General features: G+C 35.5%; 1 protein-coding gene across 1 annotated transcript in view; it reads left to right on the top strand.

Moving 5' to 3' along the window:
• LOC150097286 (coiled-coil domain-containing protein 40-like) overlaps positions 1 to 27,870 on the top strand; it is a 298,600-nt gene that overhangs the window by 136,423 nt on the left and 134,307 nt on the right. Inside the window, exons 9-10 of the mRNA XM_090406906.1 lie at positions 4,266 to 4,509; positions 15,927 to 16,109. Of these exons, the coding sequence (XP_090263032.1) occupies positions 4,266 to 4,509; positions 15,927 to 16,109 (427 nt within the window). The remainder of the gene's footprint in view (positions 1 to 4,265; positions 4,510 to 15,926; positions 16,110 to 27,870) is intronic.

Raw genomic sequence — 27,870 nt, forward strand, 5'->3', positions numbered from 1 at the left:
CCCATGGCGGGATTCGAACCCGCAGCCTTTTGGCTGGAGGAGTTCGAATCAGGTTAGCAGAAATATTACTTATATACAGTGATATTTTATATTAGGAATTTCTGTAGTTTAATTGTTATTGACAGTGTCCTTTGGGTTAGAAAATCCTAGGTTCAAATCCTATCTAGGATCAAAGTATCTTTATTTGAACCCACAGCCAACCAACAGGGCAAAGTTCCCTCCACAAAGAATGGCTCCCTTCATGTCTCCCATAGTCTTCTGACAAAAAGAAATCCAAAGAATCCTTAACAGACTGAACACAAACAAGGCATCTGGTCCTGATGGTATCCCACCTATTGTGTTAAAAAATTGTGCTCCAGAACTAACACCTATCCTGTATCGTCTCTTCAATCTGGCATCTACCCAGTATCATGGAAACAGTTCCACATCCAGCCCATCCCAAAGAAAGGTGATAAAAGTCAACCAATGAACTACCGTTCAATTGCTCTAACTTCTATCCTCTCAAAAATTATGGAGAAGGTCAACAACCAACTCTTGAACCATCTAGAGACATACCAACTAATCAGTGACTAGTAGTATGGATTCTGTGACTCATGATCTACAGCTGATCGTCTTGCTTTCACCACCCACTTATGGGCTCAGGCCATGGAGAAATTTGGAGAGAGAGAGAGAGAGACTCACGCGATTGCCCTTGGCATTTCAAAGATATTTGATCAGGTTTGGTACAGGGGCCTACTCACCAAACTACCATCCTTTGGTCTACCTTTCCCACTTAGCAACTGGATTGCCAACTTTCTCACTGGTTACTCACTATGTGTCATGGTGGGACAGTTTGCTCTCCTCAGATTTCCCCACAAATGCAGGAGCACCCCCAGGGTTCTGTTCTTTCACCCACTCTTTCTCTTTAGGGACCTGAACTCAGATTTCCTAGCTATATCCCAGTGGGGTAAGGGCAGCCTTGTAAACTTCAATGCCACCAAAACTCAGTTCTGTCTAATCTCTCACAAGAAAGAACTTGTATCCCTACCCCTTACCCTCAGTAATATTGAGATATCCAAACATGATCAGATTTCTCTTCTTGGACTTACTTACACCTCTGATCTTTCCTGGCACAACCATATTTCAACTATAGCTTCTGTAGCCACCAAAAAAACTTGTACTTTTCACACAAGCCACTACTTCACACCTACACAGCTGCTAACTCTATCCAAACCCAAATCTGTCCAGCCATGGAATATTGCTCCCATATTTGGGTTAGCGCACCAAAATCCTCTCTAAGATTGTTTGATCTGTCCAGAATCCCTCTCTCATAGACATTCAGTTTCTGCCTTGTGCCTCTTCTACAGATACTTTCATGGATAGTGCCCTGCTGAATTGGCCACTATTATTCCTCCACTCTCTTCCAAAATCATTAAAACAAGAGCCACTGCTAACCAACACCCTTTTACAGTCCATCTTAAAACTCACCAAACCAACTTCACTACCTTTTCTTTTATTCCATCCACTTCTGTCCTTTGGAACAGTCTCCCCACTCTACCTTCAACAAAGATTACAATCCTCAGCTGTTCAAGCAAAATCTGAACAGACTCCTCCTTTCTTCTATTCTTCTTGTCCACATGTGACACTAGTGTGCTATAGGTCTTGTGGACTTTTGTGTGTGGACCAGATATATATTAAAAAAAAAAAAAAGTGGACATGGATTTTTGTGAATAGCTTTATAGATTGGAGATGAATTTCACTGCTTAATGTGTGACCACCTCGGTTATTGGAGCCCTGACTTGAAAACATTCCATGTTTAGTCTCTAGAACAGGGTTTCTTAATTATTTAAACAACATAAATAAAAAATAAATTAAGTAAAAATTATAAAAAATAAACCTTGGTCTGCCCATGGTACTGATGCGATGAGAGTCACATAAAAAAAATGCACCTCGATCTTAGTCATTCTCTGAATCGTTTTCTTACTAGTATCAAATACCTGTTTTGCTTACCTTTCCTCCCTCCCACTCTAAGTGACTACATCACCTTGAATTAGCTCTGCTCACACAGTTACTAAACATGTCAAGGTCCTTTGTAATATCTTCATTTTTAATACGATTCTGCCATTGATGCTGTCTGTTTACTCTAATTTTTCAAGTGCTCATGTGATTTTTTTTTACCTTTAATATGTATATCATTATTATTTATTTATCACATATAGTGTATGAGAGATATTTTAATGCTGTTATTTTTTGTAGGTATTTATGAATTTTATCTCTGCACTTTGCTTCTCTGTTTATGTTTGATAAGTAAAAGTTGATAGTAGTTTCAAGATGTAACTATCTTGAAGAAACTGCTTATTCCAGAAACAACAACACAAGATGTTAAATTAAAATCAGTATGACAGTATACATTGTTACTTCTATCAGTGAGGTCTATAAATTTTCAATTGGACATTTTGTGAATAGCAAATATAAATTTTCAGTTGGACATTTTATGAATACTAATTATAAATTTTCAGTTGGACATTTTATGAATAGCAAATATAAATTTTCAGTTGGACATTTTGTGAATAGCAAGGATATCTGATGAGGCAGACTGCACCTTGACAATACTGTAATATCTGTATAATAATAATAATAAAATAATGTATGGAATCTCTCAATTGCCTGTTGACATCATGGACATTGCCTATTGACAATGTCCATGTTATGATTTAGCAATATGGGGAAAACTACTTCAGTATTTAAAGCAAAAAATGATACATTTTTTGATACATACAAAAAACGATATATGGAATAACAGACAAAAGGAGGAGAGCAAATTTAGTCTCTAGAACAGAATTTATGGATTATCTAATCCTTAATCACTCACAGTATGATATACAGTAGATTTACTCATATGTCTAGTATGTATTTACTGGTGTACAGTAGATTTACAATCTTTGGCAGTTGTGGAATTCACTTAAGAAAGTGAATGTTATACAAATATCATCATATTCACATCATAAAATGATATAATGCACTTATCTGTGTTGATAATGCTAGTGATTTTACTTTTGATTGTGTCCCAGAGATCAGGAAACATGAATGTTAACATTTTTATACATATTGTATGATTTGTTATTGCTAGCTTTTGAAGAATTCTTTTCGCTGACTTTTTGCAAATCTTGTTTTTAAGTGATAGTATTTAACTGCATGATTTTAGTCAGGGAGATATTTCATGATTAGAACTGTTTATTTTGAGGTTATTCTTTTGTTAGTCCAGTTATTGAGAAAAGTCAAATTGAACACACATATTTATTATTATTATTATTATGTGCCTCCAGGGAGTCCAAAGACTCATCGAGGGAGGGCTCCTACTCTACAACTCTGTCTCCACCTCAATCCACCAACTACAAGGAACTACAATTACACGAATGCCCTCTACCGCCCACCACTATCACTACTAGTATTTTAACAGACAATCACAAACATCCATGCCCATGGTGGGATTCGAACCCACAGCCATTTGGCTGGAGAGCAGATACGCTAACCACTCAGCCAACCAGGCTGGCAATTAGGTCTGCAATTTTTAAGACCTGTTCTGTAAACTTTTTTGGAAATGATATCCAGGCAACAAATATGAAAAATCACAATTTATAGGCACCAACAACCAGAATGAGGTATATGTAACTTAGAGTATTTGCAGGTAATCTGGAGACAAGCGGTTTGTTGGATTATAATATGACATAAATTTGCCTGTATATTTGGAATCTGCATAGTGCAGAATCATTGTCAAAATGGAACATAACATGCATTTCTCAAAAAAAAAAAAAAAAAAGTCAGAATTTCAAGGAACAGGAACCACTTTTTGCCAAATTGATATCGGCATACTTTTGATATATTTGTGTAGTTCTTATATGATTTTATTTTATTACCACTGTAGATTGACTAAGATTCTATTTTTAACTTTCATAATTAATATTTACTATGCCTATAAGCTAAAGCAATTAGTTGATATGAAAATAAGCATTTGTTATAAGAAAGTTCATGAAAATTCTTATGTCCAAGGCTTATTTTCATATGTCATTGTTTAATGCTTAGCAAAAAAGAACATTAAGGTGATTGATGATGCTTTTTACATTGTATGCTATAAATTCAATTTGTTACAAAGAATATTGAAAGAGTTATTAATAGATCTTTAATGATTTGTATAATTTCTAAAATACTGTTCATAATTGTTATTATTTTTTTTAATGTACTGCTGTACATATTTAATAATAAGTTTGTTTCTGCTGAAACTTAAGAGATCAACACGAAAAGCTGCAGACTTTACGAGCAGATGTGCTTGGTTATAAAAAGTCTATCAGGAAAGAATTAGAAAGAAATGAAAAGCTCATACTACTACTTCATCATCGAGAAGCTGAAGTTGCTCGTCTTCGAAATCTTATGGAACAGAGTAATGCACGTCAAGATATGCTGATGCAGCAGTATGCTTTTTATGATCAAACAGTTCAAGAAACAGATAAAAATCTTCAGACACTAGATGCAGTAAGTTTATCATATCGCTGTTTGCAAAAAGTGCAAAAAAAATGTATAATATCTATTATACAATAAATAATAATAAAAATGCTGCCAATTAATATTATACAACATAAATTGTGTAGCTATTTTTTATTATATGGATTGTGATATTTAATTAATTTAATGAAAATGAATTTAAAAAAAAATAATTCATTTATATTTTAAGTTTACATATTGCCATAACATTATTTTAATGAAATAAAATGAATAGAGATATATTTTTTAAAACTAAATTTATTAAATATTTAACAATGAATATTCCATAATATAACACTTGCATCATCACAGCAGAACATTGTGACCAAGCAAGCATTAATAAACATTACAATCAAGTTAGATAAATACATTGAAAACAACCTCTCTTTCCTTAAAATACAAAATAAATAAATAAATACATAAATAAAAATAAGCATTTCTTTTATAGTGCCTCTGTACCTCAGTTGGTATCGATAATGCTCTTTGGTTGGAAAGATCTAGGACACTATGAACCTTTATTAGGGCTTTTAAATGGAATCTGAGTTAGCCAGTCTCATAAGGAGGTGGCAGTGTTTTTCGATTTGAAAATTTGGGTTATTTTTTTTTTATCTCATAGGTAAACTTTTGTTTTAACTAAATAATTTAAGGAAATTACAACATAAACTAGGATATACATTAAAATAAATTTTAATATATTTCAGTATTTCGGCAACATCACGTTGCCATTTTCAAGGAACTTAAGAACAAGACACGTGCACGTAGGCCCAACAAACAGTAAATGAGGAAGAAGCAGGAAGCTATTATTTCTCCTAAAGTCCTGATGGTGTTCCCTAACGGGCAATGTTGGTATTCTTGGGCGATTGGGCTGAAGGTATTCTGTTGTAGGTTTCCCAAATTTGTGGCAGTCTCATGCAGCCAAATTTGTTGAGGTTTCAATTGTTTCTTAGGGCTGAAGCTGATTCCATGAAAAGCCTTTCATATTTGTATTTACTACGGTGTATTATCCTGGCTTTCTTCCACCATATTCTATGGCAGGTATCCAGTGCATGGTCAGCTAGACCAGAGTGGTTGTATTGGTGAAACCAGATGTAGTCCTTGTGTTCTGAAATTCTGATATTTGCTGTCCTGCCTGTTTGGCCAAAGTAGGACAGCTTACAGCTGCAAGGGACCTGGTATACACCAGGTAGGTGTAGGGGGGGGGGGGGTTGGTCTTTAGTAGAGCAGATAAGGGATGCCAATTTTTTATATGGTCTGTAACAAGAAGTTAAGTCATGTTTTTTTTTAGGATTTTTGTAATTTTTTCTGAGGTGCCTCGGGTATAGGGTATGGTGATGGGTTTAGAGTAATCCTTGTTGTGAGGGGGGTTGTGGTTTACTGGTTTCAATATTTTTTGGATTTTTTTTGGGGGGGGGGGTAGCCATTGGCTGAGAAAGTGTTGAGAATGTGGTTTAGTTCTGTGGTTAGGGTATTGTCATTTGAACAGATAAGTTTAGCCCTCTTGTGTAGTGTCTTAATGTCTCCATATTGTTGTGAGGACGGGTGGTGGGATTGTTGGTGAATGTATCTGCCTGTATGGGTAGGTTTTCTATAGACTGAGAAAACCAAGGTTAAAACAACTGCCTTCCTTTCTTAGACACACTAGTCACCTGCCAGCTTGATGAAACCTTGGTTTTCTCAGTCTTTTTGATTCTGGGGTGTTGGTTGTTTAAGTGTGTTAGGAAGGAGAGGAGTGCATCGGAGCTATGTGGCCAAATAGCGAATACATCATCAACATAGTGAAATCAAACGGTTGCTTTTTGTGGGGCAGAGTTTAAGGCTTTCTCTTCAAAAGTCTCCATATAAAAGTTAGCCAAGGGTGGGGAGAGTGGAGAACCTATGGCTGTCCCCTCTATTTGTTTGTAGAATTTTCCTTGCCAAACAAAATAGCCTGAGTTCATTGTGAACTGAAATAGGGCTGTGATATCGGGAGAAAATTTAGCTTGGATTAGTTCTAAGGATTCTTTGAGTGGGACATTTGTGAATAAGGAGGAGACACCAAAACTGACCATTACGTCAGTGTGTTTGAGTGTAAGGTTTTCTATGCTGGCTTTGAAGTGGGCTGAGTTTTTTATGTGTGAAGGTGTGTTGTCAGTATAGTGTGAGAGCTATGGCCAAATGTTTAGCTAGTTTGTATGTGTGGGAATCAATGCCATCCACTATGGGACGTAATGGCACATTTTCCTTATGTATTTTTGGGAGTCCATAAATATGGGGGGGGGTATGGAGTTAAATGGTTTTAATTTGTTAGTGATTTCCACAGGCCAAGAAGTGACCTTCTTAAGGAGCCTGTGGAGTTTTCTAATTTGTGAGTTGGTGGGATTGTACTCGATAGGGAGGTAAGTAGCCCGATCTAACAATAGAGCTTTCAGCTTACCCGTGTAATCCTTTTGGTTAAGCAATACTGTGGCATTCCCTTTATCAGCTTTGGTGATTATTATTTCCTTGTTTTTCTTTAATTCTAGTAGAGATTTAATTTTCTTACTGGACATGTTGGCTTTTGGTGGTTTTCTCTACTAGAATCTCTACTCTAAATTTCTCAGCCAATAGCTACCCCCCAAAAAAATCAAAAAAATATTGAAACCAGTAAACCACAATCCTCCTCCCCCTCACAACAAGGATTGTTGTGAGGGGAAGGGGGTTGTAATTTTTTCCGAGGTGCCTCGGAAAAAATTACAAAAATCCTAAAAAAACATGACTTCTTGTTACAGACCATATAAAAAATTGGCATCCCTTATCCGCTCTACTAAAGACCAACCTCCTCCCCCCCACCTACCTGGTGTATACCAGGTCCCTTGCAGCTGTAAGCTGTCCTACTTTGGCCAAACAGGCAGGACAGCAAATATCAGAATTTCAGAACACAAGGACTACATCTGGTTTCACCAATACAGCCACTCTGGTCTTGCTGACCATGTGCTAGATACTTGCCATAGAATATGGTGGAAGAAAGCCAGGATAATACATCGTAGTAAATACAAATATGAAAGGCTTTTCATGGAATCAGCTTCAGCCCTAAGAAACAATCCAAACCTCAATAAATTTGGCTGCATGAGACTGCCTCAAATTTGGGAAACCTACATCAGAAGACCTTCAGCCCATTCGCCCAAGAATACCAACATTGCCTGCTAGGGGGCACCATCAGGACTTTAGGAGAAATGATAGCTTCCTGCTTCTTCCTCACTTACTGTTTGTTGTGCCTGCATGCACGTATCTTGTTGGAACTATATTATAGTATATTGAAGTATATTAAAATTTATTTTAATGTATATCCTAGTTTACGTTGTAATTTCCTTAAATTATTTATTAAAATGCATAACCAACGTCTAAGCCTTTCCATGAGGTAAACTTGTGAGGAGAACATATATAATTTTCAGACACTCAGATAGGATGTAATTGCCCTGTCATAAGCAGTAAGCAGCTTTATAAGAAGCAAAGTTACTTCGCCATGATAGTCCATTGAGTCTAACCCATTTGGAATGGATTGCCAGAATTGGTTATAAGTTCCCTGATGGTGAATGGATTCAAGGAATGCTATGATAGGATTTTTGTGTATAAGGGTTAATTTGGGTCTCCCATTATGAGTCTCCAGACACCATGGTGATGATGTAAAATAATAAAAGGGAAGATGGGATTTCTTTCATAGTGATTTAATTCAATTATTATTGTTTTATTTATTTAGAGATTGCTGATTGATGGAAAGAGAGATTGCTTTACATTTCCAACTATGTATCTAATTCATCGATTTTAATTTCTGTTGTTTTAATGATGCATAAAAAAGTTATTCTGCTATTTTATACTTGAAATCTGATCTTATATGCAGACACATAAGTACAAGTACAGTCTGAATTATAAATAATAAATATTTAACTTACAAACATCTCTATACATATATCATGCCCTCCATAAGGTACTAGTGTTTTAATAATTTGTGCATCTGAGTATTATTTTAATCTAACGCCAGTAGACATAAGTCTATCTATGGTGACAAACAATATGAAGTTTATGAATTACCTAATCATATACAAGTAAATTAATAATGTTGTAAAAAATATGCTTTAGGCTATTTTGCTGTCTTTCAGAAGGAAATTGGAGCACTTAGTGGAAAACCAAACCTACACCTTAAGCCACACTCAGTGCTGAAGATTAAAAAAAATCAATTGGCAACATTGTTCTGACTAATATTACCATGATTCACTGAATCAAGAGATATATCACACAAGGCTGTCTTGAATAGATTAACTTGTGTTTATTCATAAATTACTTCTCCTCCCACCTTTTTTTAAATTTTATTTTTATTTTTTAATTAAAAAAATATCATCATCATCATCATCATTATCATCAAATTCCTGACATGTATCCTCTGGAGATGTACAAGATATGATAGTACTACATAAAAAACTTACATCATTACTTACTTCCTATCTACAATTTTCCTCCAAATCAATCTGTTACCTGTCAAGACCCCAACATTATCAGATCTTATATTGGTTATGGATTATAGGTTATTGGTTATAGATCTAATATCCTGGAGAAGAAGGTTTTAATACTAGAGGGATAGGGCAGGTTCAGGGTGCAGTCAGACTTTTATTGAAGGGCCATGTCAATGGAGCTGTCAGTTCTTTAGCACATTTTCTCAAAATCCATAGTGAAATACCATCCCGTCCCACAGCTTTACTGACATCCAGAGTACTCAGTATTTGGAACACACTCCCCTCTTGAGTACTCTGGATGTCAGTAAAGCTGTGGGACTGAATGGTATTTCACCACAGGTTTTGAGAGAATGTGCTAAAGAACCGACAGCTCCATTGACCTGGCTCTTCAATAAAAGTCTGACTGCAGGAAATGTATCTTCCTTTAGAAGGTCTGCTGCTACAGTGTGATAGGACTAAATTGAGAAGAAGTGCTATGATTGTAAATGAGTGAATGAAAAGATTCTACATGAGATATGATGCTCAGTTTATAGATCGATGAAGTAAATTTGATGGATGAAAGGACTTGTGCATGCCTGATGAACACAATTTGAATGGTTTTGAAGTTTTGGAATTAATAATTGGAGTGTTGTTCAGTGAGAGGTTGGAAGAGCAAAATCAGGGAAAAGGGAAACTAGAAGTACTTGGGGAGATGCAGCCTACTGTGGATTCAACTACTTCTTAGAACTCAATGTGTGTACATAAATTATTATGTACTGCCAAATATAGTTTTATAGGTTTCACATATAAATTGGTTGATATTAACATTACAAAAGAGTAACTGGTTAGAGGAAATGTTGAAATGCAGATACATGAATGACAGAAGGTATCAGAAATAATGGAGATGAGTTTTTAGCACTGGTCAGCTTGACTTGGTTGAAAATTATCACCATCAGTGAGACCTAATTGACAGAACATAATATAATTACAGTGGTGGGATGTAAGAAGTACTGTATTTTCTGTTTAAATGTGCTCAGGGATAACCTCTTGTTCTGCATCCTATAGCCAAGTGCTAGAACATTTGCCCTTCATCAGTCCTATAAATGCTTTAAGTAACTTCAATGTTTCTATCATATCTAATCTTTTTCACCTATCAACTAACTTTTGCAATCCACAAACCCTCAATCTGTCCTCATAGGGAGCATTCCACAGATCCCTCACCATCTTGGTCACTTTGCCTGTGGATCTTCTCCACTACTTTCTCATCCCCAAGAAACTTAAATGAACAGATCTGAGCACAATAATCCAGATGTAAACGTGTCAAGGTCTTATAAAGAGGAATAACAACTCCTTATCTTTACTTGTTAGTGTGTTCTTCAATAGCCAAGTAATCCTATGAGCTACCTTGGTAACCTTATCAGTATGCCTTCTAAACTTCAACTCTCTATCTACTACTACTACCCCCAAATTCCTAGCTTCATCTTTGTCGTAGAGTATAGTTCTATCTATGTGGTACACAGCTTGTAATCTATTTATACCAAAATGCATAACTTGACATTTCTCCATATTAAACTGATCCCTATTATTTTTGCCCATACTGACAGTCTTTAATTCAACCTGCAATCTCTCCACATTGCCTTGATTAATTATTAATATAATGTATAACCAAGTGAAAATGTTTTTCACTTGGTTATACATTATATTAAAAATGCTAAGAAATTATATTCTTGTTTAATCCTTTATCCAAGTATATGCAAACAGAATTTGTGCATGAAGTTTGTTCATGACTAGTTTAATTGTATATGGCTTCATGTTAATTGCCTTAGTATTGCATTATGCAAAGCACACATCCTTTTGTGTGTAAAATGCTATACATCATAGGAAGGGCTGCTGTCCAGACTGGTTTCAACCTTTCTTGAAGTATGTTAAAGTGCAGGGATACCCCCTCCAAAAACTCTGAGTGATTTACAAGATTACTCTAAATCAATTATGTGACCCTAAAGGATCACTACCAAACTCATCACTCCTAAACTTAAGCCTAAATGACTCCAGGACAAGAAACTCAATGGTAGCTCCACTCAATGTCAGACAAAAACTGATTTACTGAGCAGAGCCTCTCTGCTCCCCATGAAGCAAGCATCCCAAAGACGAATAACATTAGCAGTGGGAAAACATGTAACACCTTATTATTAAAATACTCTGGATTAGAGCTAGTTGTTGAAAGTTTTTTCACTTAGACTTATATTAAAAATGCCAAGAAATTATATTCTTGTTTGATCCTTTATCCATGTAAGCAAACAAAGTTTGCACATGAAGTTGTTTCACAAATAGGATACTTGTATATACAGGCTGATGCTTCACATTAATTGCCTTAGTATCCCATGGTGCAAAATACACATCCTTTCAGAAACCTTCATTCTCAAACTTTGTTTGCTTACACTTGGATAAAGGACTAAAGAAGAATATAATAAGATGTTACACCTTTTCATTATTTGTATATGGAATATTATATAACCTCTGCATTACTTCAACTTGGTATCTATTCTGAGTCTGGCTCCCACTATTGAAACCTCAACAAAAGTCGAAGTGATCCTTTTGGGTCACTCAGTGAGATTTAAAGTGATCTTGTAGATCACTTAGAGTTTTTGGAGAGGTATCACCCACACTTTATCGTGCCTCAACAAAAGTCGAAACTGGTCTGGGTAGTGGTCCTTCCATAATGCATAGTATTATACACACCCGAAAGGATGTGTATTTTGCATTATGGGATACTAAGGCAATTAGTGTGAAGTAAGTCATTAGCCTCTGTATACACGTAGCCTGGTCATGAAGAAACTTCATACTCAAACTTTGTTTGCTTACACTTGGATAAAGGACTAAAGAAGAATATAATTTCTTGGTATTTTTAATATATTAAAAATGCATATTAAAAATGTAAAATGTAAAATATATTAAAAATGTATAACCAAGTGAACAAGCTTTTATAACTAGCTTTAATCTAGAATATTTTAATAATTAGATGTTACACCTTTTCACTACTTGTATATGCTATACAGGTATCCCTCGATTAATGCAGTTAATTAATCCCCCGATGTTACCACGTATATTAAAATTGCCTTAATCAAATCTAATAATCAATGGTAAAAATTACACTTTGTCCATGATCAATTACTGTATTAATAATTTGCTTTATGTGGTATTCTTTTAGGAAAGATAAAAAATGAATGTAAAGTAAATGTTTAATAAATACTTGTACCTATTATTTACTGCAATTTTTTTATCAAAAGAAGTTATCAAGAGTTTTGAATAGTTTTAGTTTTTTTTCTTATCGGCATAAATTCTACGATAACAAGCAAAATGACTCTCCAGACCTCGACAAACAAGCAATAAAACATAAAGAAAAAACACTGCAAATATAATACATGATGGTACAAATTAAGTGGATATTGAATCCAACATGGGGATGCCAGTACTAAGGACAAGAAATCAGAATGGAATAGTTAGAATAACGCATCAAGATAGGGGTGGGACAAAGGGACCTCTGCATTTCATGTATACTAATGCCAGGAGTATTAGGAACAAGAAGGAAGAATTTTTGGCCTTGGTTGGCTCTTCCTGGCCACAGGTTATTGGCATTAGTGAAACATGGCTGACGGAAGATGATATAGTTAGTGGGATAGAATGTGTTATAGTGTATTTAGGAAGGACAGAGAGAATAAAATGTGGGGGAGGAGTGTTATTGATGATGGCTGATGAACTGCAGCCTAAGAGAATAGAATAAATTTAGTTTAATCCTTTATCCAAGTGTGAGCAAACAAAGTTTGCACCTGAAAGTATCTTCAGGACTGGGATAAGGTGGTACAATGCCAGGCAACTCGTTGCAAAGGTGGAGCAAGCTAACATCACTCCTATCTCAGTATCTCCCATAATGCAAAACACATTTCCTTGCGGATATGTATATTGTTATGCATTAAGGGAAGGGCCACTACCCAGACTAGTTTCGACCTTTATTCAGGTCTCTTCAGTGGGAACCAGGCCCAAGTGGAGATACGAGACAGAAGCATTAGCAAGGTTATCTCTACCTATAGGTAGAGATAACCTTGCTAATAATAATAAATATTATTATTTATTATTATAAATAATAATATTTGATAATAATAAAAAAAACAACAACTAAACCATACTATACTGACATCGGAGGTCACGGTATCTCTCAGATACAATTTACTGTCAAATATCACAAACCTTTACATTACATGTATTAAACCAAACTGAGAGCAAAAAACAGTGTGGAATATTACTCGTAACACATGAATGCACAGCTACTAATGACCTCCAAGCTATACACTGAATTGTGTAAGAATATTTATATTAAACATTTTGCATGTATCTGTCAGATCAGCTGCGAGCTCCGCAGGGTTAAAGGCGCGTTAATCAAAAATCTTGCCACGTATATCAAGGGATTGCCGCAATTAATATCGGTGCGTTAATCAAATCCCGCATTAAGCAAGGGATACCTGTATATATCTGTATCTATCTATCTATCCATATATATATATATATATGACAGAATGATCATTAACTCGGTTAACATACATAGTTTTATGAAAAAATTGAATGACTAGAACCGAGATTTAAGTAAAAAGGTTTTAATATAAAAACACTACTAGTTTCGGCCTGTAACAGCCTTCTTCAGGTGACATTATAAAAGAAAGAAAAAACACTAAACATTGAAGGTTAAAAGACTATGAACAACATAGACAGTCTCTATACATAATTAGCATGAAAACGTTGTAGTTGTATTTGAAGCTGTTCTTTCGTTTTGGAAAAAAAAAAATATATATATATATATATATATATTTTGACGAAACATGTTGCATTTTTTTTTTTTCAAATAAATGTCATTGTGTTATAATTCTCGGGTTAAAGTCAGTTAATTTAAAAAATGAACATATCCCAACCTCGAGTTAATAGTACGTTTCATATATATATATATAGATAATCCTTTATCCCAGTGTATGCAAACAGAATTTGTGCATGAAGTTTCTTCATGACTAGTTTATGACTTCTGTATTACTTCAATTGATTTCCGGGAGAAGAGCAGTTCTGCTGGGTGGTAGGTTTTTGCCTCTGTGAGTAGAGCCACCAATAATAGAGTTTGATGAGTTTAAGAGTGATCCTTTTGGATCATATGGTGATATTGTAGATCTTTCAGAGTTTTTTGGGGAGAGGTACCGCACACCTTAATAGTACCTCAACCTAAGTCAAAACCAGTCTGGGTAGTGCCCCCTTCCCATAATGCATAACATTATACACACATCCAAAAGGATGGGTGCTTTGCATTATGGAATACTAAGGCTGTATTCAGAATGAAGAAACTTCACATGCAAACTTTGTTTGCTTACACTTGGATAAAATATCAAACAAGAATCTCTTGGCATTTTTATTATAACTATTACTCTACCCAATTTTGCATAATCAGCAAAGTGCTAATTATTTCCTCTATTGTTTATGTACAAATTAAACAGTAGTGGTCCTAGCACAGAACCTTGCAGCACGCCATTAGTCATCCTGCTTTCTTCTGGATTCTGCTGCTCCATATACCACTTTTATCTGTCCATCAGCCACCCTTGTATCAATACAACCAGTGTCATGTCCATCCCTAAAATCCATCCAGCAGCTTTGTGAAGGGGAAGACTTATATTAGTATTTATTCACGCTCTGCAATAGAGTGACAGTTGAGTTGGATAAGGGAAATTTTAGATTTTGCCACGGCATTTGACAGGATACTGTATGAATCTCTGTTATGTAGAACTGTACATAGAGATGAATCAAAGAGAATGATAATGATTGCTAGTTTAACATGGCAAAGTATTCTCCAGTCCAAAGTGCACTTTAGACTGGAGAATGTTAGGTTATGTACTTTGGACTGAGGACATGCAAGTTGTTTATTATAGTGATGGGATCACTGCAGGAAACTAATGAGGCTAGGGATTTGTGGATAGGGAGTTGAAGTTTAGATGACAGATTGCAGAAGTGGACAAAATGGCTGAAAGAATCATATTGATGTTAAGAAACATACTGACAAGCAAGGATAAGGAAGTTATTATTTCTCTTTATAAGGCCTTGATATGACCTTATCTGTACTATTTTGTACCGATTTGGTCACGTGGATTTCTTTGGAATGTAGATGTTGTGGAGATTCAAGTAACCAAAATGATGACTGTGTGTAGAGTTCTTCTTAAGAAGATAGAGTAAAGGTTTGTGTATAACAGAATTTGGCTGATAGGTGTAGAAGATGGGGGGGGGATATAATAGAAATCTACATTATTAACATGTTGACTGCTGAGTATGAGATAACTCGCAGTTGATAGTCTATATTAGGATGCCAACTATGAGTTATCTTGTATCATATTTGAAGTATACCAACATATTGGCACCAATAATAGTCAACATGTTAAAGCAATTTTATAGTGTAGATGCTAAGAAATTTTTGCAATACATGACTTGACAAGGGGACATTCCTGGAAGTTGTATAATGATTTCATTAGCAAGGGTGTGAGGACTAGATTTTTTGCTTGGAGAGTGGTGGAATAAGTTGCCAGAGGTGGACTTAACTTTCCTGTTCATTCCTGTCAATGAACAATGTAGGTATAAGGCATTGTGTATTTAAATTGGGTTTCTTGCGATGAGCCTTTGGATTTCATGGACATCTCCATGGAATCCAAATAATAACAGCAGAAAATACACTTCAGTAACTAAATATTATTTAATACAAATGTTCTAATGTATCTCACATATGTGCATGTCATCAATGTACAGTATTTTTATCTTTCTTAATTTTGTAGATATATTTAAAATTGATTGATAGATATAAAATCTGAAAGTCAAGTATGAAAATTATACACTTGTGAGAATCTTTCTGCTGCATATTTTAATTTTACAAATAATATATTCCTATAGGAGAAATGCTGCAAAGAAAGAGAATTAGATGATTTAGCAAGAAACATTGAAAAGGTGAGCACCGAAAACAGGATGATGGAGGATACAGTAATGGAGAAACTACATGAAAAGATAACAATGACTAAAGCAGGTCATTATGCTCAACAGATGATCAGAAAGACAAAGGAAAAAATAAAGCAATATGTAAGTTACTAAAATTTTTATTACCATATCCATCTATTAAGGCAACTCTTGTTATAGCAAATACTGTAATAAAACTCACTCTCTATAATAAATTACTGAAATGTCCCAGACAAAGCTCCAAAACTTTGGTGCTGCATTAAATAAAATTCACTGTAGCAGACAATCCATTATTAGAAACTATTCCTGTGGACAATTTTTCTATAGTCAGTCAACTGTATATAAAGGCAATATCATGTCAAATGCTCTCAAAATATATTATTATTATTGTTATCCAAGATCCCATGGAGTTGGACTCATCTAAGGGGTCCTTTTATCATACACACAGCTCATCATACCATGCTTTAAACACACTCAAATTCTCTGCAGACACTGCATTCTCAGGCAAGGCATTTCAATCATTCACAACTCTGCATGCAAAAAACCTGTTTCTCACTCCTCCTGCTCACATCCTCTTTATACAGTTTCCAGGGATGACCTCTGGTTCTCCCCCTGATCTCCCACTGTTTTCTGTAGAACCTCTTCAACAGTGATCCTATAACAACCCCATACTAACTTGTAGGTCTCTATCATATCTCCCCTCTTCCTCCTATCCACTAGACTCTGTAAATTGCATCTTCTCAATCTTTCCTCATATTTGACATTCCAGAGGTCACTCAAGTGACCTCTGGAATGTTGAATATGAGGGCATTATGTAATTAATGATGCACAAAATTCAGGTGAATTTTGTGCATCATTGATTACATGATGCTTTGCATGTATTGATTTTTTTCTTCCACAAAGAGCCAAACATGTGATGGAGTATGCTTCAATTTTGAATGGATGGTAGTTTGATCACCAGAATGTGAATGTTTTGTTACTTTTATTATTCTTGGATTTCAGTTTGTTTTTCAAAGGTTGTTATGATTAATTTAAGACAGAGTTCACAGTGTTGCTCACATTTGATTGTTGTACTGTATATATTGATGAAATATGTTAAAATATATTAAATAATTTATGCTTCATATCCATGTTATTTTAATAGTATTCATATGCTATTTTACCTTCAGTGGACACTTACACCCATGTAATTATTGACATATAAACATGCCAAGGTCAGTGTGGTGGTTAAAAGCATTTCACTGGAAAGTTTGAATATTCTCTTGAAGACAGAATGTACTTCTGTCTGGTATGTCTACTTACTCAGTTATCTTGTGGCACATGGTCTGCTATGCCAGATTTACCAACTGGGAAAAAAATTATTAAAAAAAAAAATGAAAAAGTGGATATTATTACTATTACTATTACTATTACTATTATTACGGGCAACTCCAGGGAGTCATTGGACTCATCGAGGGAGGCCCCAAATCATATTCATCACAACTATTTGACATTCATAGTATCTATCATACCTCGCCTTAAACTCATTCACTGTCACAGCATCCACCACAGACTCAGGGAGCGCATTCCACTCATTCACTACTCTAAAAGTAAAGAACCCAGCTCTAACACATTTACTAACCACACTTTTGCCCAGTTTCCATGGATGTCCCCTAGTCCTCCCACAACCAGCCCTGTACTCAAAAATATCTTCTGAATTAATTTTATAGAAACCCTTCAGTAATTTGAATGTCTCAATCATATCTCCCCTCCTCCGCCTATCAACCAATTTTTGCAACCCACAAATCCTCAACCTGTTCTCATACGGTTCATTCCACAGACCTGCTATCATCTTGGTCACTCGCCTCTGGATCCTCTCCACCTCCTCCCCATCAAGAAGAAATCTAGGTGACCAAATCTGAGCACAGTAGTCTAGATGGGGTCTTATCAAGGCTCGATACAGAGGAACAATAACCTGCTTGTCTCTGCTTGTCATCGTATTCTTCAGCAACCAAGTGATTTGATGAGCTGTTTTGGTCACTTTTGCAATGTGTCCCCTAAATTTCAATTCCTTATCTACCAACACTCCTAAATCTCGTGCCTCATCAATTTCCTGGAGCACGGTTCCACCAATGCAGTAAACTGCCGCCAATCTTTTCACCCCAAAATGCATAACCTTACATTTTGCCACATTAAACTGACATCCATTCTCCTTAGCCCAGACCTCCAATCTATCCAAATCATCCTGCAAAATTTTGACGTCATCTGCATTCACTATTGCCCTACCCAAATTCGCATTATCCGCAAACAAATGAACTGTTCCTCTCAGATCATTTCCTATATCATTTATGAACAAATTAAACAGCAGTGGTCCAAGAACAGATCCTTGTGGCACACCACTAGTCACAGGCCGTCTTGTGGACTCTACTCCCGAGTAAACCACTCTCTGATATCTCTCCGTCAACCACCCTCCTATCCATCTCACCAACCCTATGTCCATTCCAATATGCTGCAATTTACTGATTAGAATTCCATGTGGAATCCTGTCAAAGGCCTTGGCAAGGTCCAGTAGAATCACCGTAAACCCATTACCCTTATCCAGTTCAGCCGTCACTGTGTTATAATACGTGAGCAAGTTACTGAGGCATGACCTACCCTTCACAAAACCATGCTGTCCCCGATACAGTATCCCATTTTCTTCTATCCAATCTTGTATTTTCCTCTTGACTATTTTCTCTAAGACCTTGACAATGATTCCTGATATGCTAATCGGTCGGTAATTTACTACAGCAGTCTTGGAACCACCTTTATGCAGTGGAACTATTTTCCCCTCTTTCCACCCGCTCGGGACTAACCCAGACCCGAGACTCAAATTAAACAAAATGGTCAAGGGTACTGACAATTCTTTAGCTGCTTCTCGTACAACACGAGCTGGTATACCATCCAATCCCACAGATGTATTGACATTGAGGTTATGCAATAGACTACTCACCTCCACTTCATTAACCACAATTCCCGTATAATCTACTGGTTTATTCGTTTCTGCAATGTCACCACCTGGATGATATACTTTTGCAAAGTGCTCACTCAGTAACTCAACTATCTCAACTGATTCAGTTACCTCCCTACCATCGGCATTCTTTAAAATCAATCTGCCATGTACATTTTTCCTTTTACTTGCTACATATCTAAAAAACTGTTTAGGATTCTCTTTAGCCTGCATGGCCAATGTTCTTTCGTAATCCTTTTTTGCTTTTCTTACCACACTCGTCACCCTTCTGGCCTGTGCTTTATACCGTTCATGTGCCTGCCGGTCACCCTTCTCCTTAAATTCCCTCCATAGTTGTTTCTTTTTTTGCAACTCAAGCTTAATTCGAAGCTCAAGCTCCTTCGAACCTTAATTATCCTTTCAGAAATTTCTTGTATGGAATTATTATTCTGTTCATGATGGTCTAGCAGTGAGGTATATTTATTGATTATCTGTCAAACATTTTTAGAAATACTACCTTTGCTTGCAAAAAAAAAAAAAAAGTCTACAAGATTTAGATTGATTTGATTTTATGAATCTGTATTCATAACTCCATAACTTCAATACTTTGTGGTACATGGTGGTCAGTCATAAGGAATGTATCTTTCAGTATGAATGGACCTCTTCTAGTAATTTGAAAATAAGTTTCTTAAATTTTGTAGTTTCTAAAATGGGAAGGAAAGTGTCCTTTTCCAAGGTAAAGTTTATTCTTGGTTGCAGATACTGAATTTAAAGATACTTCTGCATGGATCACTCAAGTTCTCAGGAAATTGTTTGCTTTTCTTACATTTTGAACAGTTCAAAAATAGTTTTCCCTGTTGCTTTGTGCTAAATTGTTTTTCTTATCTTATTCAGGTACTTAATGGATTTCTTGTTCTTTTGGATCTATGTAGATTGGGAGTCTTCATAGATCCATTAAAACAAGAAATTATATCAGTGTGTAGAAAATTCACCAAAAATAATTCATTGAAAGAAAGTTCACAAAAAGAAAATATATATAAAAAAAAAAGAAGTTTTCTACAATTCATCAAAACAGAAAATGATTGAAGAAAACAATTCACTGAAAAAAAATGAAAGACAATATCACAAAATATTGATCGATTGAGACCTAAAATGCAACATAACTATAATAAAAATATTTATATTCAATAAACAGCAGTATAACTTTGACATAACATCTCATGTAGTTTGTACAATGTATTTGTAGTTTGCATTATGTGCATATGCTTATCAGAATATTTTTGGCAAGTGAGTTTTTCTTAATGTAGGTATTATTTCTGGGAAAATTCCAATGTGTTTTTCTTCCCATGTTTTTTCTTAATCTGTTTAAAATTCATAAATTTTAATATTATTTAAATTTACACACACACACACACACAGATATATTTTCAATATACCTATGCAATTTTTTAAAGTTTAATATGAATGAAAAAAAATTTAAATATATATTTTTTGTGAATATTTGAAGCAAGTTATATTAATAAGTAAGAAATAATAAAAACCCCATTAACATTAATAAAAACCTCATTAATATTTGTCATTGAATCCCTCTCCTTTCAGATTTAAGTTTGGTCTTAAACTTTATGTCATATTCATAATAGCACTTCACAGTATCTTCAGGACTGGGGTAAGGTGGTATAACACCAGGCAACTCATTGCAAAGGTGGAGCAAGCTAACATCACTCCTATCTCATTATCTCCCATAATGCAAAACACATCTCCTTGTGGATATGTCTAATGTTATGCATTAAGGGAAGGGCCACTACCCACTATCCCATAATGCAAAACACATCTCCTTGTGGATATGTCTAATGTTATGCATTAAGGGAAGGGCCACTACCCAGACTAGTTTCGACCTTTATTGAGGTCTTTTCAGTAGGAGCCAGGCCCAAGTGGAGATACCAGGTAGAAGCATTAGTAGGGTCATCAAGGTTAGCTTTCTCCACCTTTGCAACGAGTTTCCCAGTGTTGTACCACCTTACCCCAGTCCTGAAGATACTTTCAGGCGCAAACTTTGTTTGCTCACACTTGGATAAAGGATTAAACTAAACTTATTATAGTCTAACCAAGTGAAAAATAAACTTTCAACATCTTTCTCTAAATCCAGAGTAATTTATTAAAAAGGTTGCACACCGTTTGGCAACTCCTATAGGTAGAGATGACCTTGCTAATGCTTCTGCCTGGTATCTCCACTTGGGCCTGGCTCCCACTGAAGAGACCACAATAAAGGTCGAAACTAGTCTGGGTAGTGCCCTTCCCTTAATGCATAACAATATACATATCCGCAAGGAGATGTGTTTTGCATTATGGGAGATACTGAGATAGGAGTGATGTTAGCTTGCTCCCGGTGTTGTACCACCTTACCCCAGTCCTGAAGATACTTTCAGGCGCAAACTTTGTTTGCTCACACTTGGATAAAGGATTAAACTAAATTTATTATTAGTTAAACTGTGGCTCTGTTGTGTGCTTGGTCTTCAAACTGTTCCATGTAGAAGTTAGATAGACGGGTGAGTAGAGAGGGTAACCCATTGCAATCACATTCAGTTGTCTGTATATTTTTCCTTTCCATAAAAAATAATCTGAATAAACAGCATATCTGAATAATTCAGTTATGCCAAGTAGAAAATGTTGCTCAATGAGGTCACGGGTTTTAGTCAAAGGTACACTAGTGAATAGTGAAGTAATAGTATAACTGACCATGATGTCAGAATCTGTTAAGGTTATAATTTTTATTAATATTAGAGAATTTTTAATAGATGAGGAAGAGTTGCCAGTGAGGGGGGAGGGAAGTGATTTGGATAAATGTTTGACCAGTTTGTAGGTGGACTGTCTATGTTGTCTCATATTGGATGAAGGAGGGGGAGAAGGGGTATAAGGTTTACGAATTTTGTGGACCACATACTGTATATATGAGGTGATTTGACATGATAAGGTTTTAGCTTTTTTTTGTAATCTCTTTGGATGAAGATGTAACTTGTTTTTATTTATTTTTTTCTCTGGGAGTATGATCTCCATGCTACTTCTAAATATCTCATTCAGCTATCCATTTTAGAAATTATGGACTTTACAACCTTGCTATAAATGACTATTTTAATTTCCCGACATTTCGACCTTCATATTAGGGTCATCATCTGGAGTATATACAAATATATAAGGACAAGCTGAGTTACATTTCACACAGTAAGCTAAAGAAACAACTTCGGGAAATTAAAATAGTTATTTATAACATGGTTGTAAAGTCCATAATTTCTAAAATGAATGCTGATCACTATGCAATACTAAAAGAAAGGACTCTCATTTAGCTAGTTACCTTCATTTAGTATCCTAAAGATCAACTTCGTCCTCTTGCATATCCAGGAATGCATAAAGTTCCTTGTGCCTGCAGTATAGCCTGCTTTGAACAGACTGGCAAATCAGTTATTATCCACCCAAAAATTACATCTGCAATCATCTGTATGCCAAGTCCAGATTGGCAGACCATGCTCTGGATACTCCTTCAAATAGCAGTAAAATTGCGCAGAAGTTATTATAGTTTTTAGAGACTATTTTTAGAATCAGCATCAACTATGAAGCACTCGCCAAACCCCAACAATTATGGTTGCATTTATTTGCCAGAGATCTAGGAAACAGTAATTTTGAGATAGCCTGACTTCTCCGAATTAGCTTTATAGTTATTTCGCCTGTAGAAAGTGCCATGTAAGGACATCAGTTCTGTTTCAGTTGCAATTTGAAGTGTTTTTTCACAATTATTTAGCTAAGTGCTGTATGCTTGTTACAGTTTTTGCTTTGAAGATGCTAGGTAGGAAACAAGTGAAATGTCTCTTTAACACTCTTGGTATTTATATTGTGAAGTGCTATTATGAATAATCAGTGACACCTAAACCTTTCCATACATATACATCATACAATTTTAAAATTTAAAAGTTCATTATATACTGTACTTGCTCCTTCTGAATGGAAAAAAACAAAGCATGGGAATGCCACTAAGAGAATATGTTATATAATTATGTAATTGTATATTGTTGCATATTGTATATAATTGTATATAGTTGCCATTTCCATGGTGCGAATAAAATATATTATATCAGAGTGGAGAGTTTTAAAAAGATTTTTCTCTTAATTACACAGCAAATTAAACTTGCAAGAAATTTATATTTTTGTTTAACCTTTTACCCAAGTGCAAGGAAACAAAGTTTGTACATGAAGAATCTTCACGACTAAGCTACTTGTATATAGAAGCAGCTGACTTCACATCAGTTGTTTGTGTATTCCATAATGCAAAGCACACTTCCTTTCTGGCATGTATATTACTGTGCATTAAAGGGAAGGGTCACGACCTTCCCTTAATTGACATGAAGTCAACAGCTTCACATCAATTAAGGGAAGGTTAAGTCACCAAGAATATAATTTCTTGGTGACTTTAATTTAATTTTTAACTAAGTGAAAACTAACTAACTACCTACCTCTGATCCAAAGTATTTTATAATAAAGGGATACAAACCTTTATACTACTTGTATATGTGAAATATATGAATTCTGCATTTATTTAACTTTGGTATTCTTCTGGGTCTGGCTTCCACTGATAAAAAAAAAGTAAAATTTGGTAGAAAAACATCTTTAATCTCTTTTGCCACGAACTTCCACAGTTGGATACTGACAACACTTTGTTTCATAACTTATTCAAGTTCCAAGGTTACTCTAACAGGAAGGATCTTGCTTGGAGAATTGCATATGGTTGCCTTCCAGTCAGTACTATCAAATGGAGATACTTTATCATTGGAGATTCAATCTGTGATATCTGTTACCAATTAGAAACAGTAGAAAAATGCATTTTACAGCTGTCCTCTTGTCCTGTATATTTGGAACAGATGATGTAATGTGTTGGGCATTCCATTACTTACAACAGAACAGGTTATTTGTTTGCAGTACACACCACCTGTCAGCAATGGGAAGAGACTTTTGATTTTTATAATTAATGAATTAAAATACCATTTATCGAAGGTTAGGAAGAAATGGATTTGAAAACCAGCAATATGACACACAAATGCTTTATAAGTATTGTGGAAATTTTATTGTTCAGTCAGACAATTTTTTGTATTTAGAAAGAAGCATTCTAGGAGATATCAAATTTTTGGCTAAGTTGTGTAGACCACCTATATTATGCAATATTCACCAGGGGGAGATAAAATTCTGTCTATTTTTACTATGAGAGGTTTTTTAAATGGTACCATCCTATTAATTCAGTGTGGTCTTATGGTTAATGGCAGGGAAGACTTGGAGAGCAATCCCAGGCTAACTCAGATAAGGCTAACCACTTGGGTATCAGTCATCTTTTCGCTTTAGTTTCAATTGATCTTTGACTTCATCTGCATGAGACTGGTGAAAAAGGAAAACTGATAGCCTTTGACTATATGATGATATAAAAGAGCCGAGGCATTTTTCTCTATCTCTCATACTCTGTATCTGTCTTTTCTTTCTCCTAATACTATCAGGCTCTCTTGTACCCCTATACTAACTACTCTAGGCCTATGATTAACATCCCTTTACTTTTTCTCCTTGTATGTTTGTCTGGTAGCTTCTGTGAAGGGAAGACTCTCCCATTCTCTGGTGAAGTGGTGGGTCTTTGCATGCTGCAGGCATGATTGCTGCCATACAGTGCTTGACACAATGCTTGACACATAATGGGTTTTTGACAGCTTTACTATATAAAGCTGACTTAGTGTAGTGGCAAACTAGTCTGAGACTGAGGAGCTGAGATTTAGCTTAGTATTTCAGAAGGAAATAAGAGACTTGAGATTTTTAAGAGTCTTTTGAGCTATGCGAGACAGGGGCCTTTCTAGTTCACATGAGTTTTTAGAATCTTGAGTACATTGAACTAATGAAATCCTCAATAAATGTTGAAACTGGTCTGGTTAGTAACCCTTCCCTTAATGCATAGCAATATAAATATCCAAAAGGAAGTATGCTTTGCATTATGGGATACTGAGACAATTGATGGGAAGTCAATTGCTTCTATATACCAGTTAGCCTAGTTGTGAAGATGCTTCACGGGAATGTTCTTTGCTTACACTTCAGTAAAGGGATTAAACACGAATATAATTTACCGAGTGGAGAATGTTGACAGAAATGTCAGAAGAGAAGTGTTGGTGAGATTATTCATGAAACTGTAGTAGTTGGATGTCAGGAAAATGAAGAGATTGCCACGATAAAAATAATACTGTTATATGAAGTCCATCACAGTGCAAAGTGTGTGCTCAAATAAATGCAGAAATGTCAGGCATATGATAGATCTAAGAAGAGAAAGAAAGAAACAGGTGCAAAGGAAGGGAAAGACTGCACCTACTAAGAGTTAACTACATGAGATGTGGTGGAGGGGCCACAGGGTTTGAGAGTGCTAGATTTGTTCATAACTGAGATAGCCACATTGCATTGCCTTTGACTGAAACCATTAATCATGCATTATTGACTTGGAAAGCTGCCCATGTGGAATTCCTATCAGAATGTATATGTGAAAATGCAGAACAGGTGATTTTGACAGCTTAGGTGGGTAACTTGAAGCAGTGTACCGTGGCATAAGAATCTGTAAGCAACAGATGATAGATTGCATGGGAGATGGTCAAGAAGTGTTTGAAAGAAGTAATATCAAACTATAACTTTGGTCAGGAGGATAAATCAGATAGGAATTAGATGGATGAGTACTATCATTAAGCAGGAGCTGCAAAAAAAAAAAAGAAAATGTAATGAAGACTATATAAGGAGAAAGGTGGTTAGCAAGCTCACCAGCAGTACAAGAAATCATGAAGGATGACCAACTTGGTAAGGAAGGCAAAATCAGATTATGAGAGAAAACTGATCTTATAGGAGATAGCATAGCAAGGCTTTTTGTCTGAAATTCAATTTTTCATCCTGCATGCAGGCAAGCTGGCTCAAGCACAGTTGCAATGTATAGACAAAATGTACTGTTAATGGTGGTAGATGGTGTTGTGTGTAGTTGATGGATTGTGGCATAGTGTTAGATATAATGATATTTTGTGTAGATGGGGGGTTGTGTGTGGAATACTTTCCTGCCATGAGTCCTTTGGAAGTGTCATGTAATAATAGTAATTATTGTTATTATATTATTATTATTATTATATGGGCACCTCCATGTAGTACGAAGACTCATTGCGGGAGAAAAAAAAAACCTAATCTATCATACCTCTTCTTGAACCAATTAACAGACAAAGCACTCACAACTGCCTCTGGCAACCCATTCCACTTATTCACCACTCTCCAAGCAAAAAATCTAGTTCTCACACCCCTTACTGACTACATCTTTATTCAGCTTCCAGGGATGATCCCTTGTTCTGGCCCCTCTAGCCAAGAATTGAAACATTTCCCCTGCATCAATCCTATAAAATCCTTTAAGCAACTTAAATGTTTCTATCATATCACCTTTTTTTCTTCTATCAACCAACTTCTGCAATCCACACACTCTCAGTCTATTTTCATAGGAAACATTCCCATGCCCGTAAGGGGGATGTGCTTTGCATTATGGGATACATACTAACGCAAGTGATACAAAGTCATTAGCCTCTATATACAAGTAGCTCAGACATGAATATATTTCTCACACAAAACATTGTTTTGCTTCCTTAGGAAAAAGGATTAAAATCAAGTATTTAATTTCTTGGTATCTTTAATATATAATAAACCCAAGGTAAAAAAACTTTCTACATCCTCATTCCCAAGAAACACAGGGTACCAAACTTGAGCACAGTAATTCAGCTGTGGGCATATCAAAGTCTTATAAAGAGGAAATAATAATAAGAGGTTATAATATTAATATTTAAATAAATAACTACTGACACATGTACTGCTGCAAACCTCACATGCATAACACAGGATAATTAATATCATGGCTACTGGCATGGGAATAAAGCTTCCCTGATGGGTAGTCTATAAAAGCAAAATGTTTGGTTCATATTGTTTTTTTCACACCAGGTGATTAGAAGGAGAAATGTTGACAAGATCAGCATGCTGTTTATTTGGGAAGAACTCTGGAAGGTAATAATGTGGTGGAGAAAATCCAGTGGGCTAGACTGATCTCTTGCATGTTACAAAGGAAGCTCTTTTATTTAAAGAGTGGTAGAAAATGCATTCAAAACTTACAAGTAAAAGTTTTCTTTTATTGGAATTTTATGTCCAAAAAAGAAATTATAATTTTTTTGCACATGGTATATTTGTATGCTCAGTAATTTTATTTTGATTAAAAAAAAAAAAAAAAAAGAAAGAAGAAGAAAAAGTCAGAAGGAAATAAACTACATTTTAAAATATCACTGTTCAATGAATCCGACAAGGGTTTCTCTTAGGAGTCTGAATTTGATGAGTGAACTATAACATCGGTATATGTTCATAATAGAAATTAAACAGGATAATCATTTTATTGCTATGAGAGATTTATATACATACGTATGGGGTTACTGTATACACACACACACACACACACACACACACACACACACACACACACACACACACACACACACACACACACACACATATATATACAGTAACCCCCCCCCCCCAACTTACGTAAATTCGCAGTTACGTAATAAATCTCGAAAATTACAACTACTAGCACGTATGAACATGTTTGCGGCTTTTGCGTCTTTGACATCCATTGCAGTATGCAATGACATAATGTTAACTAGACTCGGCATTCACAGCAAATGTAATGAATAGTAACAGGCAGTGACAGGTTACCAGTAAACGCCGAGAGCAGCAGAGGGCAAGTGCGCAAAAGCCGTAACATTCAAACTGAAACCTACCAATTAGAAATAAGGACTCGGTGAATAATTCCTCCTTTCCTTGACCCGTCAGTAGTCCATGCCTCGT

Source organism: Typopeltis vanoorti, chromosome 17, assembly GCF_054136105.1.
Source record: "Typopeltis vanoorti isolate ZY-2024b chromosome 17, IOZ_Tvanoo_1.0, whole genome shotgun sequence".
NCBI lineage: Eukaryota > Metazoa > Arthropoda > Arachnida > Uropygi > Thelyphonidae > Typopeltis > Typopeltis vanoorti.